Below are 21,428 nucleotides of genomic sequence, written 5' to 3'. Positions count from 1 at the left end.
TCTGGCAGATGACAGTCAAGTGTCAACATAGGGGCTCAGCAGGGTTGGTGCCGCTTCCCTTTCCAGGCAGATGTCAGATCCCTCTCTTCTCAGCACATCAAGCCCTGCTCCCCCTTTGCCACAAGAGTCCTAGAAGCCAGACACTGAGGGCTCAGAGTCCGCAGTCCCCCAGCCAGAATGAGCCTCATCTCATCCCCACACCTTGGTGAAGTCATGTCGTGACTCAGTCTTCCCAGTGCCTCAGGCTGGAACCTCTGTCAGGGACGGAGAGACATCTAAGGACCCCCGAGCCCCGGTCACTGTGCAGAGGGAGAAAGAGGTGCAGAGAAGGGGTCTCAGGAAACCTCAGAACCAGCTCTAGGATCTTTCAGGGTGCTAGTATATAAGAGTGTAAAAAAAAAATCCAAAACACTGGATATAAAAGCTGGGCATGGTGGCTGATGCCTATAATCCCAGCACTTTGGGAGGCCGAGGCGGGTGGATCACTTGAGGTCAGGAGTTTGAGGCCAGTCTGGCCAACATGGTGAAACCCCATCTCTACTAAAAATACAAAAATTAGCTGGGTGTGGTGGTATGTGCCTATAGTCCCAGCTACTCAGGAGGCTGAGGCAGGAGAACTGCTTGAACCTTGGAGTTGGAGGTTGTAGTGAGCCAAGATCGCTCGCTGCACTCCAACCTGGGAAACAGAGTGAGACTCCATCTCAAAAAAAAAAAAAAACAGAAGCAGCAACCAAAAAACCCACTGAATATAGTGACTGCCAGAGTCTAGTAACATAATGGGAAAGAGAAAGTAACTTTTGAAACAGTGTGACATTAATGTGACATATACTTTACAATTATGATCACTTAAACAAATACCTCTGACCCCATAATCCTAATTAATGTATATCATTAAGTGAATCACACTGCCTTTACTCTGAATTTCCTTGACAGCCATACTAAAATACTTACCTTGGACATAAGCTAAGCTTTAAGTTTGTTGTTTATAACTTCAAAGAGAGACAAGGGACAGTGACTTAAGAATATTCTAAGCTATAAATTTACATGTGTACTTTGCTACACACCTGGCATGCAGCCAGATGAGTTTTGTTCCATTGCAGTACGTCTGATGACCAGAATTCTATAGAGAACATTAATGAACGAAAAGCCTGAGCTTTAAGACTGAGATTGGTACCATGAGTAGTCATGGCCACCTGCTGGCAGCGTAGGGTGCTGCAGTCCAGCTATGCTTCAGACTAAAAGCAGAGAAACTCCTGTGGTCCAGGGAAAGATATGAAGACCGTATAAACTGGCAGTGGACAGGAAATGCCAGTAAAGAAGGTGCCCCTGGGATGCTGAGCTCTTACAACTCGCAATCAACAGCTCTTACAAATAAAACTGCTGCAGAAGTAACAGCTCTTACAAATAAAACTGGTCATTTGGACTTCTGGGCACCAAATGTTTTCACAAGGAAAACATCAATTTTGCGTTATAATACTAAGTATATCTTACTGTTACTGCTTCTTCGCCTTAACTTTCAGCATATTCCTTTAGGAGATTGACATGCCTTGGTCAGAATACATTGACCGTTTTATAATAGAACAGAAAAGCTTCAGTTTTCAGGAATATATTTTAGTTGGCTTGTTGAGAGAGAGACATCAGGGAGAGACATCTCTCTTCCTGAAAGCAAGCAATTCTTGAAGTAGATCAACCTTGTCATCATATCCCTTTTATTCTCCACTGTATGACAGTCCCTGTAGCATCTTAGCCACTGCTTTTTTGTTTTTACTTATTTTCCACCCCACCTACCCCCCACCACCGCCCGCCCCCAATAGCAAAATGAAGACATGCTGGGAAGCCAGCAACTCGACATAAAAAGAGGACCCTCCATGCACTCAGCTCACAAGACAGTTTTATTGAATTAGTTGCATGCAGGGGCAGTTCTGTTCTTCCCATGAGCAGCAGATTCGAGTGTTAGAGTGCAGGATCCAGAGCGGGGAGTGGCTGGGCGAAGTTGGGGGCCTGGAGGCTGGGGCCTGGTCACTTGGTGACATGCAGAGCTCTCTCTGGGGGGTTGCAGCTCATCTCGGGGAGCTGGACTCAGATGCCCCCGTAGGTCCAAAAGCAACATTCACATCTCACTCCTCCCTGAAATAAAAAAGAGTAATCCACCAAATAAAACATCCCCCAAAGGAAAAACAAAATTCCCCGTAACTTCCTGGCTTTGTTCTTGGGCTCTGGCTCCAGGTGGAGTCATTCCCACCAGGCTATGGAGTCTGCACTTCGTTTGTTTTTTTGTTTGTTTGTGTTTTTTGGCTCCCTGAGACTCACTGGGCCCTGCAGGCTGGCAGGAAAGGCCCGCCTGCTTACCTTTGCTTTTTGCGGTATTCCTGCAGCGCTTTCTCCGCCACAGTCTCCATAAATTTAGGGTTCTTCCTGGAGACCTCTACAGGGACCGTCACAGTGATGGGATCAGAGTCAAAGAGCTTCACGACCACCTCAGTGACACCGGAAGGAACATCTGAGTCAGAAGTGTGGGAAGCCACCTAAATTGAACAAAAGAAAAGAGAAGAGCTGAAACACTGTGGTCAAAATGAGTGCATTTTGCAACAGAAGTCAGGCTTCTAATAGGGAAGTCCTCCCGCTCCTCTAAGAAAACCTAGAGAGCTGACCCCAGTGCTTCTTACGCATCTAGACATCAGTACAGTTCAGTGGACAAGTGACCTGGTTCACAGACACTCATGTGTTGGGGCAAATGCCATCTGCAAATGACCAGCCCAGGGAGCACCCCAAAGAATAAAAGTGGTTTCCAAACATTTGCTTTGGGCAGCCATTGGTCAGACTAGAGTAGAAAAGGAATCCAGGGGGCCTGGAGGGAAGAAAGAAAAGAAAAAGAAGAGTGCCCAGTACTAGAAATAAGTTTTTTTTTTATTTGATTTTTTTATTTTATATGTTATTTTGTGTGTGTGTGTGTGTGTGTGTTTTGGTTTGTTTGTTTAAGAGACAGAGTCTCACTCTGTCACCCAGGCTAGAGTGCCGTGGTGTGATCACAGCTCACTGCAGCCTCCACCTCTGGGCTCAGGCAATCCTCCCACCTCAGCCTCCTGAATAGCTGGGACTACAAGTGTGTGCCACCACACCTGGCTGATTTTTGTATTTTTTGTAGAGAGGGAATCTTGCTATGTCGCCCAGACTGGTCTGAAATTCCTAGCCTCAAGCATTTCTCTTGCCTCGGCCTCCCAAAGTGCTGGGATTACAGGCATGAGCCACCATATCTGGCCGAGAGAGAACCTTTTATCACTGGCAGAGAATGATATACTAATTCACAAGCCATTTTACATGCCAGAGGGCAGCCATGTAGCTCTGAGGAAAGGACAGAGGCTTCTGGTTTATTCATAGGTTTGTGCACCAAAACAAAAACAACAACAACAAAATACAGGCTTGGCAGTCAGGTTCGAATACCCACCCAAGCCACCCATCAGCTATCACACCTTGGACCTTGGCCAAGCTATGGAACCTCTCTTACTTTACTCCTCTGTAAAATAGTTATATCTTCCCTGAGTGGGTGATAAGGCTTCCAGGCAACAAGGGCACCTAACGTTTTCTATTTCCTGCCATGTGATAAATGCTTGGTCAAAAGCACATGTGCCCCTGCTCCCGATCACAGCTCGGGCTCCCCAACCACAGCATGTGGCTGGGACACAGCTCACCGTGGTGACCCGCAGATAGTACTGGTCTTCGCCTTGCGTGAGGTTTGCCAGCCGGGACACCCAGTTAAACTGCTCGTTCAGCTGCTCCAGCAAGGAGGAGGTGTTGAGCATCTTCCACTGGTAGGACTGCAGCAGCTCGTTGTATTTCCTGGTCAACCTCTCAGCGACCTGGAGGGAGTCGTTGAGCTCCCGCCGCAGCTGAGCCTGGGAGGGGTTGTTGGCCGAACAGTCTGCCCAGAGATGGAAGAAACGAAAGGCAGAGGTGTGAAGGGAAGGCTACAAAGGGATAGAAGCATGAATGAATGGCAGGCAGGACATGCAGCTGGGAACAAAAGCAGTGCTTCCCTAAGGGAAGGGCCACAAACTGGAATTGTCCACAACAAAATAAAGGTTTTGCCTCGGACTGTGAATCTAGATGCTGCTTCCATCATCCAGAAAGTCTTTTGGGTTTTTTGTTTTTGTTTCTGTTTTTTTGAGACAGAATTTTGCTCTGTTGCCTAGGCTGGAGTACAGTGGCGAGATCTCGGCTCACTGCAGCCTCGACTTCCCAGGCTCAGGCTATCCTCCAACCTCAGCCTCCTGAGTAGCTGGGGCTACAGGCACATACCACCATGCCCAGGTAATTTTTGCATTTTTTGTAGAGATGGGGTTTCTCTCTGTTTCCCAGGCTGGTCTCAAACTCCTGGGCTCAATCAGTCTGCCCAAAGTGCTGGGATTACAGGTGTGAGCCACCACGCCCAGCCTGAGAAGCCTTGCTCTGGAAAAATATGTCAGCTGACCTAAACAGTGTGCTTCGTGACATCATTGATTTATCTTTGGGTGCCAGAGCCTTATCTCTTGTGACAAACTGTGTTGACCACACTTCCAAAAGCACTGATCTCAAGTTCTCCTTGTTCTCAGATCTGGAGTGGCTCTCACTGCCCTAGTCCCTCCCAGGAATCATTTCCAGAAAGAAGGAATATTACTCACAGCTGCCATTTGTGTGGTACTGCCTGCATCCCAGACACCACAGAAAGTTCTCTCTGGATATTCTTTTTCCCTAAGATTGGATCTGTTCTGACTTAAGGATTAGCACTCCTATTTGACCAATAATGAAACTGAGGTCCACAGAAGTAGTAATAAGTAGCTTACCTACAGCCATAGAAGAAATGATCTCTGGGCCCAGGATTGAACCAGGGTCTTCAGCTCTAAAGCTTGGGCTTTTCCTACCCTGGGTCTGTGGTTCTGGACAATCCTCCAAGATTGTCTTTTTTTTTTTTTTTTTTTTTGAGACAGAGTTTCGCTCTTGTTGCCCAGGCTGGAGTACAATGGCGTGACCTGGCTCACTGCAACCTCCACCTCCCGGGTTCAAGCAATTCTCCTGCCTCAGCCCTCAGAGTAGCTGAGATTACAGGTGCCTGCCACCACCCCTGGGTGATTTTTTTGTATTTTTAGGAGAGACGGAGTTTCACCATGTTGGCTAGGCTGGTCTCAAACTCCTGACCTCAGGGAACCCACCCACTTCGGCCTCTCAAAGTGCTGGGATTACAGGCGTGAGCCAATGCACCCAGTCCAAGTTTGTCTTTTGAGCATATCTGCAGAGGTGGCAGTTCCAGTGCCAAGAGTTCATGCAGCTGACGCACCGGCACCTGGTGGCCAGGGGTCCTTGCCCACCTACCTGCCCGCCCATGGCTGGTCACTGACTTCATCAAGAGAGCAGGGAAAAGATAATTCATTCCTCTTGGCCCTGAGCTGCAAGTTGTCAGATTCATTAAGAGCTGGAAACTGCCCACTAGCTCTTAAAACTACTGTTTTTCTCCCCTAAGTTATTTCAAAATATCCAGAGGCAGGTACATCAGACGTGAGTTAGGGGAAGGGAGATTTTGCCTATGCTTTAGGATGATGACTGCGATTATTTATAGTAAAATAAAATGTTAGATGGGGAAAGAAACAGAATTACTAATAAGATGCCAGGTTGAAAATAAATATGTAATAAATAATCTTCACTATTTTACCAAAAAATAATTTTAAAATAAAAAAATCAGCCAGGCGTGGTGGCTCACACCTGTAATCCCAGCACTTTGGGAGGCTGAGGCAGGCTGATCACTTGAGGTCACGAGTTTGAGACCAGCCTGGCCAATATGGTGAAACCCTGTCTCTATTAAAAATACAAAAATTAGCCAGGCATGGTGGCACACAGCTGTAGTCCCAGCTACACAGGGGGCTGGGGCAGGAGAATCACTTGAACCCAGGAAGCAGAGGTTGCAGCGAGTGAAGACTGCGCTGCCGCATTCCAGCCTGGGTGACAGAGCGAGACCCTGTCTTAAAAAAAAAAAATAAAATAAGAAAAATCCTTGAGAGCCGAGGCTTAGTCTAGAATAGAGGCTCTCTACTGGGGTGACGCTGTCGCCCAGGGAGATTTAGCAAGTTCTGAAGTTGGTTGTCACAACGATGGGAAGGGAGCTGCTGTCCTCTAGTGGGTAGAGGCCAGGAGTGCTGCCAAACACCCTGAACTGCTCAGGACAGCCCCCCACGACAAAGAATGACCTGGCCCAAAATGTCGGCACTGCTCACACCTATAATCCCAGCACTCTGGGAGGCCGAGGTAGGAGGATCACTTGAGCCCAGGAGTTGGAGACCAGCTTGGGCAACATAGCAAGACCCCATCTCTACTAAAAATAAAAAAATTAGCCAAGCATGGTGGCACACCCGTGTAGTCTGTTACTCAGGAGGCTGAGGCAGGAGGATCAGGCTGCAGCCACTGGGTGATAGAGAGAGACCCGGTCTCAAAAAAAAAAAAAAAAAAAAAATCAATAGCGCTGAAATTGAGAAATCCTGGTCTAGAGGTCCCAGGCAGTACATGCTTATATGGTTGCAAGCACCTTAAATAACAGTAGGCAGTCCTCTTCAGTGTGGACTATTTAGCTTAGCTTACAGAATTACTCTTACCAATAATCCTCTAAGAATCTATCTCAGGCCAGGCACAGTGGCTCACACCTGTAATCCCAGAACTTTGGGAGGCTGAGGCGGGCAGATTACTTGAGGTCAGGAATTCAAGACCAGCCTGGCCAACATAGTGAAACCCTGTCTCTACTAAAAATGCAAAAATTAGCTGAGTGTGGTGGTGCACACCTGCACTCCCAGCTACTGAGGAGGCTGAGGCAGGAGAACCACTTGAACCCAGGAGGCAGAGGTTGCAGTGAGCCAAGATAGAACCACTGTACTCCAGCTATAATCAATGACTGGTAAGATTGGCGCCAGCTGCACTCTCAGCTGTAATCAATGACGGTTAAGATTGGCGCCAGACCCAAGCCCAGCCTGCAACAAGAGAGTAAAAATCAGCACAGAGGTCCAACCTGGGCCCAGGCATCTGGACATCTTTTCTTCAGGCCCTAACGTGACTAACTTTCTTGTGGTGAGGTACCATGTAATTGATGCCACTCTGTGATATTTTTATAGAAAAAGCCCCAAGGCCTGGTTGTGCACTCATCTACAGTGACTTACACTTCAGCCTCTTAAAGCACGACTGTTTATTTTGCAGTGGCTTCTAAAATTACAGGAGTGAGGCTAGGAATGTTTAACTAGACCCTGGCGGCCTGCTATGGGAAACTCAAAGTAAGCATTAAGTAAGAGCAAAGCCACCAGATCGATAAGCTGTTTACAAGGGGAAACAATTAACTCTTTCTGAGTATAAACTGCTGTGTACCAGGAACTAGTCCAAACACTGTCACAGCTGTTATCTCTAAGTGGAAAGAAGTTAACCCATAACGAGAGCTGGTGAAACGGAGGGGGACAGTTGAAGGGAAATATTCCCTTTGCCTAAGGGATCAACCAGCCGACCAAAGGGACTATTGCTTGGATGCCCACGTACTGAGATATGTGACTTCTGTGGCCAGAGGCTGCGAGGGGCCCCGGGAGAGAACACAGCGCCCTAGGATTGAAGCCCAGCTCACCCATGTCAGGGTCAATCTTGGATAAGTTATTAACCTTTTTATGGCTCAGTTTCCTCAGAGGGTCATTCTGAGGAAATGTATGTCGAGTGTTTAGAACAGTGCCTGGCCTCTGGTCAGTTTTGTTAAACAAAATACATACTGTCTGCAATTTCATAATCTGCAGAGGGAAATGAAGATGCCTACAACGCTTGGTACTTGGGAACAGAATCACTGAGGAGTCCCAGGGGGATGGCTTTTTTCGACAAGCTTTTTTCAACACGGGCCCGATGGGGTGGAGGGCACTTTTACATCTCTATCGATGTCTCACCGACTTCAGCGACAGCCTTGCATCATCATCTCATTCTAAGACGAGGAACCCAAGCTGCGTGAAGCTCAGGACCTGCCCCAGGTCACAGCCCAAAGGCGGTAGAGCTGGAATCCAAACGCTTATCTGTCTGACACCATAAAGGCAGTACCAGTGAGGCCCCAGTGACCCCAGGACACAAGGTATCGGAGGGGGTGGCTTGTGGTCTGGACCCTGACTCACCCACAGACAAGATCTCCCGGCACTTGTCACACTGGTCCTTCATCCGCAGGCAGCCTGTGGAGTTGTGGCGGATCTCCCGGCACACAGCCCGGTCGTCGTCACCTTCTGGGGACACACAAGGGAAGAAGAGTCAGTCATCCAGCCATGCAGAGATGGAACCCGCTGATTCCTATTGTTATTTTTATTTATTTTTTATTTTAGAGACAGGGTCTCACTCTGTTGCCCAGGCTGAAGTGCAATGGTGCAATCATAGATCACTGCAGCCTCCAACTTCTAGGCTCAGGTGACTCTCTTGCCTCAGCCTCCCAAGTAGCTGGGACTACAGGTGTGTACCACCACACCCGGTTAATTTTTTTAAGTTTTTATTTTTGTAGAGACAGGATCTCACTGTCTTGGCCAGGCTGGTCTCAAATTCCTGGCCTCAAATGATCCTCCTGCCTTGGCCTCCCAAAGTGCTGACATCACAGGCATGAGCCACCACGCCCAGCTCAGTTCTTTTCCTCTTTAAATAAGAGTAATATCACCCTTGTGATATTGCTGGGGAAAAATCGAGATGACACCCACTGAGCCCTCGGCATGGTTCTCCGCATCTAACGGGCTGCTCAAAAGGCTGTGAGCTTCCACCCCTTCTCACCTCGTATGAATTCCGTGGGTGGGTGCTGGAAGGCCGGGCTGTGGAAGTGGATATCCATGGCCTGCTGAGCCTCGTGTATCATCTCAAGGAAGGGCTGGAACATGGCGTGGAAGTTCAGGGGCTCATACGGAGAAAAGGGCATCAAGCTGCGGACGATGCGGGACTTGGGAAAGAAGAAGTGAGGCCTCCGGTGGGGCAGGCTGAAGGGCAGGAAGTGGTAGGAGTCTTGGGGCTCCCGGGCGAAGAATCTGTCCTGGAAGAGCTCGTCCATGATGCTGGATGCGCGGCTGAAGCGGTCCTGCATGACATCCATCATGTGTGTCTGCTGCCGGTCGTTCTCCAGCAGGGAGTCGATGCGGTCGCCGTTTATCCAGAAGTAGAAGGGTGAGCTCTGGTTCAGGAACTCCTCGAGCTGGGACAGCCAGCATGGGCACAGTTAGGAGAAGCTCACCAAGGCCATGGCCTTCTGGCCTCCCACTCCCCAGGGAGCCAGGCCAGGCCCTGCCCATGGCTGTAACAGTCACATAGCAAGTGACCAACAGCCCAGCTGGACCAGCCCCCAGCACCCCAACTGTCAGGTCCATGCCCTTTCCTTTTACCTCCCTCCATGGGGGACAGTTTTGAGACACCTGGGAGGCCATAAGAGTCACAAGGCCCAACATTTCAGGTTCATCCACGGTCATCTTTGGCCACCGATGATATCCACCCCCTGCTCAGCTAAGGGCCAACTGATGTGACTTCAGGGACTGGAGCAATTCACTGAGTCCCAATCAAAAAAGTCCTGCAGCAGAGGACAGGAGCAATACTAATATACTTAAAAAATCTTACATTGGCTAGGCACAGTGGCACACATCTGTAATCCCAATAATTACAGAGGCCAAGGTAGGAGGATTACTTGAGCTTAGGAGTTTGAGACCAGCCTGGGCAACATGGCCAAACTCCATGTTTACAAAAAAAATACAAAAAGTAGCTGGGTATGGTGGTGCGTGCCTGTGGTCCCAGCTACTTGGGAGGCTGAGGTGGGAGGATCACCTGAACCCAGGAGGTCAAAGCTGCAGTGAAACATGATCACACCACTGCACTCCAGCCTGGGTGACAGAGTGAGACCCTGTCTCAAAAAAAAAAATTAAAAAGTTATTAAATCCTTCCACATAAGTGGACACAGGGCTCTGCCATCCCACGAAGCGGTTATGTCATCCAGCTAAGCACTGCTGCATGAGTTTTCTAAGAGAAGGTAGATACCTGGCCTACATCCTTTTGATGACTCCACTCTCACTACTCATGCCAGACATTACCAATGGAGCATGGCACTCTGGGCCCCAATGCAGCCAGCCAATACTAATCAATTGCATCTGGCATGTGGAATGAAGCATATTTCACTAGGCTCCCATCCTTCCCCACTCAGCCTTGGCCATTGATGTGTCCCTTTTCACCTGGCGGCCAACCAGGCCCGAGCCACTTCTGCAGACGCGTGCGTAGAACTTCATGCAGGTCTGTTTCAGACAGGGCTTACACTCTTCCCAGAGGGCCATCATGGTCTCATTGCACACTCCTGGGAACTCCTTCAGCTTTGTCTCAGATTCCCTGGTCTCATTTAGGGCATCCTACAGGAAGACACGAGGCTGGCTAAGTCACACAGAGACCACAGGCTCACACACTCAAGGAGGTGCTGGGTGCCAGGCCCTCTGCCCAGGGCAGGCCTTCCCACAGGATGGCCACCCAACATGCAAGTGTGCACCCCTGCTCCAGTTCAGGGTTCCCTTCATTCGCCCACCTGGAATCCCCTTCCCACTCGGCTTGAAGAATCCACTCATCCTTTAAGATCCAACTGTTCCCTAACTCCTAGAAGCTTCCCAACTCCTGGAACCCAGGTGGACAGCACCTCTCTCTCACTGAAGCCTCATTTCTATTCTCTGCTTCTGGTGTTTAAATTTCATCTTCCAAAGCAGGCTGCAGACTCCCTGAATCTTATCTTTCTATTGCAACCATGCCCCCTGGCATGCAAAGGGAATGGCAGGCTTTCAACACCAAAGCCACACCAGCTGTCACGATTCTCTAATGGGTCCTTGCCACTTGACCCAATAATTCTCTAAGAATCTATCTCAGGCCAGGTGCAGTGGCTCACACCTGTAATCCCAGCACTTTGGGAGGCCAAGGTGGGCATATTACTTGAGGTCAGAAGTTCAAGACCAGCCTGGCCAGCATGGTGAAACCCCGTCTCTACTAAAAATACAAAAATTAGCTGGTGTGGTGGTGCACACTTGCACTCCCAGCTACTTGGGAAACTGAGGCAGGAGAATCGCTTGAACCCGCGAGGTTGCAGTGAACCGAGGTCAAACCACTACACTCTAGCCTGGGTGACAGAGCGAGACTCTGTCTCAAAAAACAAAACAAAACAAAACAAAGACTCTACCTCAAAGGAATCCGCTGACAAAGAAAAAGATGCTTAAAAATATTCGGTACAGTATTGTCTTATGGAAAAAACAAAAATCAGAATCAATCCAGATGCTTAAAAAAGACAGGTTAAACAAACTGGTTCCTACAAAGAGTAAATGGTACATCATTACAAAGGATGTTTATAGTCCATTTTGAATATTATCATATGTACTCTTTATGTCAAAAATTCATAATTTTGTACATAGCCACTGTCAAAAAAGCACAGAGGAAAAGAATAGGAATAAATATATCAAACGTTAACAGTGACTTGTCCTTGGGCAAAAGGATTATGGAAAAACTTTTCCTCTTCTACTTTTCTATATTAAAGTCTCTATAAATGAGTGTGTTAGTCTTCAAAAAAAATTAGCCTATCCACACCCAGAGTTACGTGAGGTCTTTGTCCTGCTCCATCACTCCCTGTCCGCTGCTGGGCAAAGACAGCCCACCTCCCACTGAGCCAAGACACAAGTGCCACCCATGCTGCCTACTTCCTTTCCTTCTGGCTCACCTACTCCTCAACTAAGACGTAGCTCTTAGTTGTAGCTCTTTGAGACACGCTCTTTTCTCCAAATGTGATGTGCTTTATTATAAAACCAGAATTGTTGAATGCCAGACTCCAGTGATAACCACAAAAGTGTGAGCATGAGACATGCTCCTTCCCCAGGAGCTATCTGAGGATTCTCATAAAATGGTGAGAACTGGCCTGTTAATCCCAGCACTTTGGGAGGCCAAGGCAGGCAGACCAAGAGGCCAAGGTTAAGAGTTTGAGACCAGCCTGGCCAATATGGTGAAACCCCACCTCTACTAAAAATACAAAAAAGTAGCCGGGTGTGGTGGCACGTGCCTGTAATCCCAGCTACTCAGGAGGCTGAGGTGGAGAATCGCTTGAACCCTGGAGGTGGAGGTTGCCGTGAGCTGAGATCGCGCCATTGCACTCCAGCCTGGGCAACAGAGCAAGACTCTATCTCAAAAAAAAAAAAAAAAAAAAAAAAAAAAAAAAAAAAAGAATGGTGAGAACTGATACTGAGGCCAAGAAAGGGCATGAAGCTTGAAAAAAAGGTAGAGCTGCATCCAGGCCAGCATTCTCTGAAGTGGCTCCCATGGAGCTGTGCTCAAAGCAGCCAGAAAAAAAAAATTATAAAATGAATTCCCTGGTCAATTTGGAAAACTCTAGGTTTCGTGGAGTTACACAGGTTTCTTTACTGCAGAACTTCTCAGAGCCTTTGAAATGCTTTTAACATGCATGATGGATCATGAAGCTGGCAGGTAGCTACATCTTAGCATCTGAAGTAGGGCAACTGTGAGAGGAGGTTTGTAGGATACTCTTAAAGAGACTTGATTTCTTAAGTAAGTTGTTCATTGAATTATAGTGTTTTAGTTTTGTCGAATCATTAAGCACAGGCTAGACCTGCTATATCCACTACTAGGCTTAAGATGTTTCTTTATGAAGTAGTCCAGAACTCTAGGAAGACGTGGGGTGCAGTGTGCCTGCCTTAACCCTAACCGTATCAACCCTACTAGATAAGCTTCCTGAAGGTTGGACACCACCCTCATCTGGGCCCCCGCCACCACCCCATCCAGAGCCTGCTTGGAACTACTATGTGGTCAGGGTTTAGAAGCATCTATTGAAATGAATCTGGGCATTAGCCCCTGGGCCAGGCTTATAACAAAACCTGATCCAAGATCTCACTCCCTGATGCTTTCAAAAGCGAATGAACCTTTCCTACTTCTTAACTACAGCCCCAGCATCAGCTGACACAGCCTGGGAGGACTGCAGGTCACCATGGCAACCCAGCAAGGCACTGTGCAGTGACCCCCTCCCTCCCCTCCAGTGGGATGGTCAAGGCAGGGCGGCGTTCGTGGCTTCTCCTGACCTCTTTCTTCTTCTTGGCTTCCTCTAGGTTGCTGAGCAGTGTCTTGCGCTCTTCGTTTGTTTTTTCTATGAGAGTCTTTATCTCTTTCACCCCGTTGACAGCATTTTGAATTTCCTTATTGACATACTTACTTCCCTGATCGGACATTTCTGCAAGAGAAGTGCAAGAGGTAGCATGAGGCGAGAGGAAGACGTGGCCTCGGGATGTAACCCTGGAATGAACTGGAATGGCCAGAAAGGCCCGTTCAGTTCAGGGCTGTCAAGGCTGGGACCCCCACCCCTGCCAGCAGGCAGCAGCATGGCCCCAGCCTTGCCCTGGCACAGGCTCCCATCACAGGCTCCTTGCTGATTACACCCTACTGCTCAGAAATGCAGACCACGGGAGCTGGCACACTGGCACACCCAGAGCTATGCCCAACCACTGCCATGTGCCCCTGGAGAATGAGCCGGGTGCAGAAGAAACTTGTCAAGGAAAAAAAAAACAAAAACAAAAAACCCAGAAGTGTCAGCTCTGAAGCATCAAAATATAAAATATTGTTATTTTGGACACAAATCTTTCTAGAGTTCAGTTTAACCAGACATGTGTATTTCTTTGTTCCAATGCAGTGCCAGGTGACAGGAATAAGATGAGTAAATAAGGCATAGCACTGGTGACAAATGCAGCAAAACACTGTGTCACCTAAGTGCTACTTCACTGGTATTTATCCCATGCCAAGCACTGCGCCGAACACTTCATGTGCAGTTTACATAATGCTCCAGCCCCCTACCACGCCCACTTCGCAGAGGGAGACATGGGAGGTGTGGTATGAGAAAGGGTCAAAGTGTCAATCAGGTAGGAGGAGTACATCCTGGAGGTCTAACATACAGGTGGTGCTTATAGTTAATAACACCATATTATAACTGGAAATTTGCTAAGAGAGTAGATTTGAAGTCTTCCCACCATCCCACCATAAAAAGTGGTCATCATTTCAATGTATGTGCATTTCAAAACATCATGTCATATACCTTAAATACACACAATTTTTATTTGTTAATTATATTGCAATAAAACGGGGGGTGGGGGCAGTGTCATGAGATCAAGATAGCGGCCCAAAGTCACTCAGCTGAGAAGAGGTGAAACAGACTCACACCCATGTCTGATCTGGGTTTTTAACAATGATCCTGCAGAAGCAGTCAGCTCACAGGAGTGACAAGCTCTGGGCACTCCAAAGGGGAAAGGGATAAGAGCTCCAATGGTCCAGACACAGCTTCGTGGAGGAGGCCTGGGAGCTGGGCCAAGGGGCCTGGGAAGGGAACAGCTGAATGAAATGCAGCAGCCGAAAGTGCTTGGGAAATGCCTGCAAATGCCGGCAGTGTAATGCACGCAGAGCCTGAACCAGGAGCCTGGGAGCTGAGGCTCAGAGAGGGCCCAGACACAGGCACCCAGACCCAGTGCACAAGATAAAAATGGTCTGTAACACTGGGGCCTGATAGAAAGGCACTGAGCGGAGTTGGCTACCCTGCCCTCTGACCTTATCACCCTGTGGCCAGAGGAACATCATGCTTGGTCTACTCACCCTGGAGCTCATTGTCCGAGACTGTCTGGTCCCCCAGGACCTGCCCACTCTCCCAGGTCAGCAGTAGCCCCACAAACAGCAGCAGAGTCTTCATCGTGCCTCCAATTCTGGAGTCCTCGCACGCCTCTGTTTGCAGAGAACAGGAGACCGTCATGGGAACAGCTTAGGCAGCCTGCTGGCGTCCCGCCCACCTGCCGCCTGCAGCAGCTCCCCAGGGCCTCACTGCCCTCGGCTGTCCCCACAGCAGGCACTGCTGCACTTTTATTCCTGAGGAAATGGGGGAAAGGACCAGACTCGCCATGGACACCTCAAATGAAATGCGAAGGCAGGAGGTGCAGGGAGGGAGGGACTGCAGGACAGCAACGTTGAGTGGCCAAAACAAGAACCCTGGCATTGGTGGAGCCAGGCTCTTGTCCAAGCCACATCCTCCCCCGCAATCAGCGAGGCACACAGGCTTTCTGCATCCTGGCCTCCTTGTCCAGAGTGGTATCGATCACGTCAGACACTGAAAATACCCGCCTTAGGTCACGCATCCGTCCCTCTCCATGCCACCTCCACAGAGGGACTGCATCCCACAGACCAGCCACGTCCTCTGCAATGTGCATCTAAATCTTCACCCCAGCAGACACTCCCCATCCACCACAGCGCTGCAGCCCCCAGGGGGTCTCAGCACCACCTGAACTTGATTTTCAAGAGCCAGAGGCAGCAGCAGCCAGCCCTTCACACCGAATCCATCTGCATCCCTAGTGGGAGACTTGGACCTGGCTGCCTGTGCTTTCAGGGGTGGAAGTAGTGGAAGCCAGGAAGGACAATTCCCTTCAGAGAGTAGACAGGGTTCGCAGTGGCCTGAGGAGCAACCTTCCCAGAGAAAAGTCCCTTTGGAAGGATGAGTCCTTTTGCTCTGCCAGGCCCTCCACACCGCCCATCCCCTCTAAGCCCACAGCAGGCTGCCCTGCCAGTGTTCCTGCCACCACTGGGCTGGCTGCCCTGAGCCAGGGGGCACAGGCCACAGCCCCGGTCTTACACAATGGACCCTTTCCCAGAAGCTGAGGCTGTTGCATAAAACAGAAACCCCTCCCCCTGCACCCCACCCCTACCATCCCCCCTCCTAAGAACTGCTTATCTGAGCTCACCCATTTCCCATAACAGAACCAACAGGAAGGTGGGGTTCCCCTTCCTGAAATGGTTCACATCCAAAGCCCGCTCAACCCAGCAGGCCCATCTGGACACTCCGTAGCACATTAACAAGGAGTGCCTCTCACCAGAAGTAATCAGGCACACAGAGCCAGCGAGCAGCGTGGGAGAAGAGATGGGGTCAGCGCCTTCCCCAGAGACGGGGTGGGTGGTGGAGACCGGGCTCACCAGGAAGGCTGTGGTCTCACAGGCTCTGCCCCAGCTGCCCACTGAGCCCTGAAATGCCTCCAGCAGGAACAGAGCTTTTGTCATGCCAGAGAGACAAAGCCAGCCAGAAACACCTCTCTGCCAGGGGCCCCTGAAAGCAACAACTTCTGGAAAAACCCATTCAGAACTAGGTTCTGACCAGAAGACAGGGTGTTGGGCCCTGAAGAACGGGGCAGCCAAAGGCAAGATGCAGGAAAGGAATTCCAGACTCAGCAGCAGGCATAGAGAGCCTGGGGTCCCTGGTGAGCCATCCAGCTTAGAACTGGGAAGGGGGTTGTTCTTTCACCCAACCCCTCCACCTTAGCAGTGAGGCTGAAGCCCAGAGAGGGCATGGGACTCCCTAGGGCCCACAGCATGCTCATGGGACTCCCTAGGGCCCACAGCATGCTCATGGGACTCCCTAGGGCCCACAGCATGCTCATGGTAACCCCAGGATGAGAGCCCAGCCCTCCCGACCCCTAGTCCAGTGTTCTTTCCTTGATTCCAAGTCACTTAAATATCTGAGCCTCAGTTTCTTCATCTGTAAAATGGATCTAATCCACACCTCAGAGAGGAGAATGTTGTCTGTAAACAAGAGGATCTTATGTAATCATAGTAAATTCTGACTACTTCAAAATTAGACTGAGGTCTGAGGCTGGGCATTGGCAGTATCTAATCAACATGTCTGGAGAGGGGCAGGAAAACCAAGACAAGCACACAGAGGCCACCTATGGTCCCCCCGACTGTGTGGCTCTGCTTTGGTGAAATGATTGACCACTTTTTAAAGTAGTTATGAATCACTGCAGGGCTGGTTATAATGTTGGTTCTGAGTCAGAATCTGCTTTTCCAGCCAGTCTGCAGGTGATGTGGATGCTGCTGATCCGAGGAATGTTCTAGAACCATGACTGCAGAGCCGACCTCCTTTCCTTTGCTCAGACTCACCTCCCCCCTCATCTCCTCTGCCTCCTGGGAGCCTGGCTGCCAGCTGCTCTGGGTGGAAGAGCCATGTCAAGGCCAAGGCCCTTGAGTCCCCAGCACTACCACACAGCCTCATTCCCCCTAAGAAGGCTTAAACCACCTGGCCTTGCTCCTTCTACCAGAAAAGGCCAGTTCTGTGGACAAAGGGGCTGTGCAGGTGAAGAGAAGGAGGAGATGGGGTGGGGAGCAGGCTGACTTTGAGAGCAACTCTGCTCCAGGCACACCCTCCTGGGAGCTTTGAACTGAGCAACTTCCCAAAACATTTCCAAGCAGGGCAGGGCTGGAGGCTTCAGAAAATCAATGACCTGGTGGGGCGCAGTGATTCACACCTGTCATCCCAGCACTTTGGGAGGCCAAGGCAGGTAGATTACTTGAGGAGTTCGAGACCAGCCTGGCCAAGGTGGTGAAACCCTGTCTCTACTAAAAATACAAAAATAAGCCGGGTGTAGCAGCATGTGTCTGTAGTCCCAGCTACTCAGAGGCTGAGACACGAGAATAGATTGAACCTGGATGGGGGAGGTTGCAGTGAGCTGAGATCGCGCTACTGCACTCCAGCCTGGGCAGCAGAGTGTGATTTGGTCTCAGAAATAATAATAATAATAATAATAAATAAAAGAAATGAAGAAAGAAGAAAGAGAAAGAAAAAGAAAGAAAGAAAGAAAGAAAGAGAAAGAAAGAAAGAGAGAGAAAGGAAGAAAGGAAGAAAGGAAGAAAGGAAGAAAGAAAAAGAAAGAAAGAAAGAAAGAAAGAGAGAGAGAGAGAAAGAAAGAAAGAAAGAAAGAAAGAAAGAAAGAAAGAAAGAAAGAAAGAAAGAAAGAAAGAAAGAAAATCAATGACCATGAACAGGGAGCTGTGGGGAGGACGGGAAGACAGCGAAGAGGGCAACAGCTGGTGAGGGTTTTAATCCCAAAGCCCCGGCTCTTCTTTGCCTTTTCAAATGGAGAAAACTAAACCAAAAGGAAAATAAGAAAAATAGTCACCTGTAATTCATACCACCCAGAGGCAAATGTTAGCACCGTGGTATATTTCCTTCTGTCTTCCATGCAGTTCATACAATCAGATCCTTTACATTCACCATCTTCAAATATTCTTTAAGAACATACTTTTGTGGCTATGTAATACTCCACTTTCTCACGGACCCAAGTTTATTTTACTATTCTCACAAGATTGGCCGTTTCAGTTGTGCTCAATGCCCCACTATTATTATAACTTACATTCTCATGGGCATCTTTTTTTTTTTTTTTTTTTTGTATCTGTACTTACCTTTAAATTCCTAACCTCTCCCTTTAAAAAAAAATTAAAATCAGCTTCTTTTTCTTTTTTTGTTTTTTTAACTAGGTCCAGAAATTCTGGAAGATCAGGAGGCTTTGGCTGTAATCCCAATTCTGATACTTATTTGCTGTTTAGTGTTGGCACCAGTCCTAAACCTCTCCAGGTCTCAGATTATCATCTGTAAAATGAGACCGTGGAATCAGAGGTCTGAGGCCTGGTGGATCTTGTGTGACTTTTCTCTAATGCACCTCAGATGCATTAGGAGGCAGAAAAAGTAGGATTTCGGTGGTTGCAGCATATACTTAAATCCGCAGGCTCATACTTACAGGCACAGTGTCCAGAGAGCTAGAGAATTTAGAAGAAAACCAGATGACTCATGCATGCAAGCAGACAGCCACAACTGAGAGATCCGCATCTTCGCAGGGGACATGCTGCAGGAAGGAGCTCCGTGCAGGCCAGCTCCGTCACCTGCTAGCCTGGGTCTCCTGCAACGCGGCAGGTCTCCAAGTCTCAGTTTCCCCATCTTTGCGAAAGGATGATCATTATATCTGCTCTATTTATCCCCCACAGAATTGTGGTTGGAGTTCGTGCGCTCAGGCAGCGGTTGCGCAGGGGCCCCTGGTTCAGCTGCCTGGTGATGAGGCTCCGGCCACCTCCCCTCCCTGGCTTCCTGGGCTCCGTCGAAAGCGCAAGGGTTGTGACTGCGAGCTCTGTCATCCCTCTCTGCCTGGCTACTAAACCCTGCCCGCCCATCCGTCCCGGTGTAGCTCTGCGCAAGGGTAGGGAAGACGGGGACATCTCACCGGTCAGCGGCACCCGGTGCCCGCGCGCTCCTCCTGGCGACGCCGCGTGGTGAGCACTGGGAGGCGCCGTATTTATAGCGGTCGGCTCGCACACACCCACTTTGGGGCTGGCTGCAAACCTGCATGACTCACGCCCAAAGAATGCCGCGGAATGCAAGGGGAGCTTTCTGGAAGCCGGGAGGTGGGGGCCGGTGCAGCACCGGGCTGGGGGCGCCGGGGGGCGCATCATCACCGCGAATGGCTGTGCTGGCTCCAGGGGAGACCCTGAGGTGCGGCCGCTTGGTGCTCCCAGGAGGAAAGAGCCTGAACTCGCTTGCCCAGCTGGGCGCCCCTCTCACGCGGTTAGCCCGGCCCTCGGTCCCAGTCCAAAACACCGTCTCACAGTTCCCTGGCCCCATTGAACTTAACCTTCACGTTACACACGCGCCACTTCTCTTGGCCCATTTAAATAGTAAAGAGTCAGACATAATGAGGGTGGGACGGAGAGGGGCCTTGTGCTGGAAGTATTGAAGGAAGTATTGAAACGCCTTCTCCTGGAAACATCACACTGATGGGGTACCTGGACTGAGCCGCCAGGCCTGGAGGAAACAGAATTGTGTTTAGGAGTGATCAGCGCAGATACCTGGAGAGCCTGAAGGCCTCTCTGGGCTCCTTGATCCACGGAGCTTAAGCAAACACTGTCCCCATCCTCTTGGAACCCAGCTAAGCAGGGTGGGCTTCATGGGTGTGGGACCCTCGCAGATCCACGTTTGGTTTAAGGGGCTACTATGACAGTCTGGAAATTCTTCATAGCTTTTGAACCAGTGGCCCTCAATTTTTATTTTGTATTGAGCCTTCCCAATTAGGAAATCAGATCTGTGTCCAGAGGGGTTTGCTGGTCTCCAACTGCTGAAGTTCCTTCTGCTGAGAGGAGAATCCTGTGGCAGCCACCCCAACCCCTGACAAGGAGGGGGAAATCCAGGAACCCTGGAGGTGCAGCTACTTCTTGGGGAAGAAACTGAGCCGTCCATTTTGGAGCCAGGAATGTTTGAGCCCAGGAGAGAAGTCAACGGGCTGACAGTTGGGGCAATGGGTGGACAGGGCGGGCACAGGCAGCCCCAATGGGGGTGGTAGACTTTGAAAACCATGTGAAACAAAGGGGCTTAAAGGAGAGCTGTGTGGTTGGGGCTGAATTTTCCCGTTCAGGAGCAGGACTGTGGAGGCACAACACGGAGGCCCAGTGCCTTGCTTGCCCAACATCCTGGGGCCACTAGGACCCCAGCCCTTTTCAGGAGGCAGCCTGGGGGAATCTTCCAGGTCCATGAAAAAGTGGGAGAACCCGGACCAGGTCCATGAAAATCTGATTACAGTCCTAGGTGTGCCCCGAGACACTGGGTGACCTTGGACCAATCACTTTGCCCTTGAGCCTCAGTTTCTTCCATCTGGACAATGAGGAATCAGGAATGGATCATCTCCATGGCTCCCTGCAACCTAACCTAGTGCAAAGCCAAGTATAAGAAGATCATTAGCCCAGAAGAAAAAAAAAATGCCCCAGAAGAAGCTTCACTTTATTTTCTTTAAAAAAAAAAAAAAGTCTAATTATCAGGAACAGCTACATTTTCTGTGGACAGCGCCTCCTTATCAATGCCTGGGGTTAGAAGAATTGTTTTTGAGCTCGCTCCTTGTAACTTTTCTGTTCTGTAGCTCCCCCAGCCTCCGGAACAGGAGGCATAAATCTAGTTATTTTTTTAAAAATTAGACTTTGGAGGTCAGTCAGTGAGATCTGCCTTAGCCATCTGAATTAGGGGAAGGGAGGAGAGGAAGAAAGGATTTGGGAAAACATAGCATGATTCACAGATTCAGTCGGTCCATTGGGAATAATTACTTGATTATTCCCACTACTAAGCAAACAAGGTTCAGAAGATCAAACTTTGAGGGGAAAAAAGTGTGAATTTTGAAAGCGCCATAAATGCATCACCAGATGTTTAATATTCTAAGTAGATCATAGAGATTGATTGGTTCAGGACTTGCACACTGCCTGATTCTTACCCCATCCCCAACATCTGCACCAGGTGGTCATCCTGCCCGTGTTTAAACGCCACCAATAACAGGCAGCTCAATCACTACCTTCCATGCAACCATTTATCTAGTAAAGCTTTTGATAAAGTTGGGGCCTTTTTTGATTGAGTCACAGTCTGGCTTGTGTATGGGCCAATCCCGAGCCCAGTTCTGCCCTCTGGAGCCACACAGAGAAAATCCAGCTTATCTCTCCCATAGTGCCCCTTCTGATATTTGAAGGCAACTTAGTCTGCTTTTCCCAGTGAGCTCCAGGCTTGCAGCTCCTTGCCTTGCCATGGTTTGCAGACTTTT

At 49.3% G+C, this 21,428-nt stretch overlaps 1 protein-coding gene across 1 annotated transcript; it reads right to left on the bottom strand.

The window, feature by feature from the left end:
• Positions 1–1,874: 1,874 nt before the first annotated feature.
• On the bottom strand, positions 1,875–19,453 carry CLU (clusterin). Its single transcript, XM_017885145.1, has 9 exons — positions 19,080–19,453; positions 14,647–14,772; positions 13,092–13,240; positions 10,215–10,385; positions 8,782–9,193; positions 8,148–8,252; positions 3,690–3,919; positions 2,350–2,525; positions 1,875–2,127 (listed from the first exon to the last, which is right to left on the bottom strand). Exons 1-9 carry the CDS (start codon positions 19,306–19,308, stop codon positions 2,118–2,120), a joined length of 1,608 nt encoding a protein of 535 aa, XP_017740634.1. The 5' UTR covers positions 19,309–19,453; the 3' UTR covers positions 1,875–2,117.
• Positions 19,454–21,428: the final 1,975 nt, after the last annotated feature.

The sequence above is a fragment of the Rhinopithecus bieti genome, unplaced genomic scaffold (assembly GCF_001698545.2).
Source record: "Rhinopithecus bieti isolate Rb0 unplaced genomic scaffold, ASM169854v2 scaffold_315, whole genome shotgun sequence".
NCBI lineage: Eukaryota > Metazoa > Chordata > Mammalia > Primates > Cercopithecidae > Rhinopithecus > Rhinopithecus bieti.
The sequence above is the reverse complement of the archived record's forward strand: the minus strand, read 5'-3'. Positions and strand labels throughout refer to the sequence as shown.

Excerpts from the sequence above, each read along its gene's own strand:
- CLU (XM_017885145.1), bottom strand. The coding sequence starts at position 19,308 with ATGATGCGCCCCCCGGCGCCCCCAGCCCGGTGCTGCACCGGCCCCCAC. Across the intron at positions 14,773-19,079 it reads GCACCGGGTGCCGCTGACCG|AGGCGTGCGAGGACTCCAGA; the intron begins GTGAGATGTCCC and ends CTCTGCAAACAG. Across the intron at positions 8,253-8,781 it reads ACCCACGGAATTCATACGAG|AAGGTGACGACGACCGGGCT; the intron begins GTGAGAAGGGGT and ends GTGTGTCCCCAG.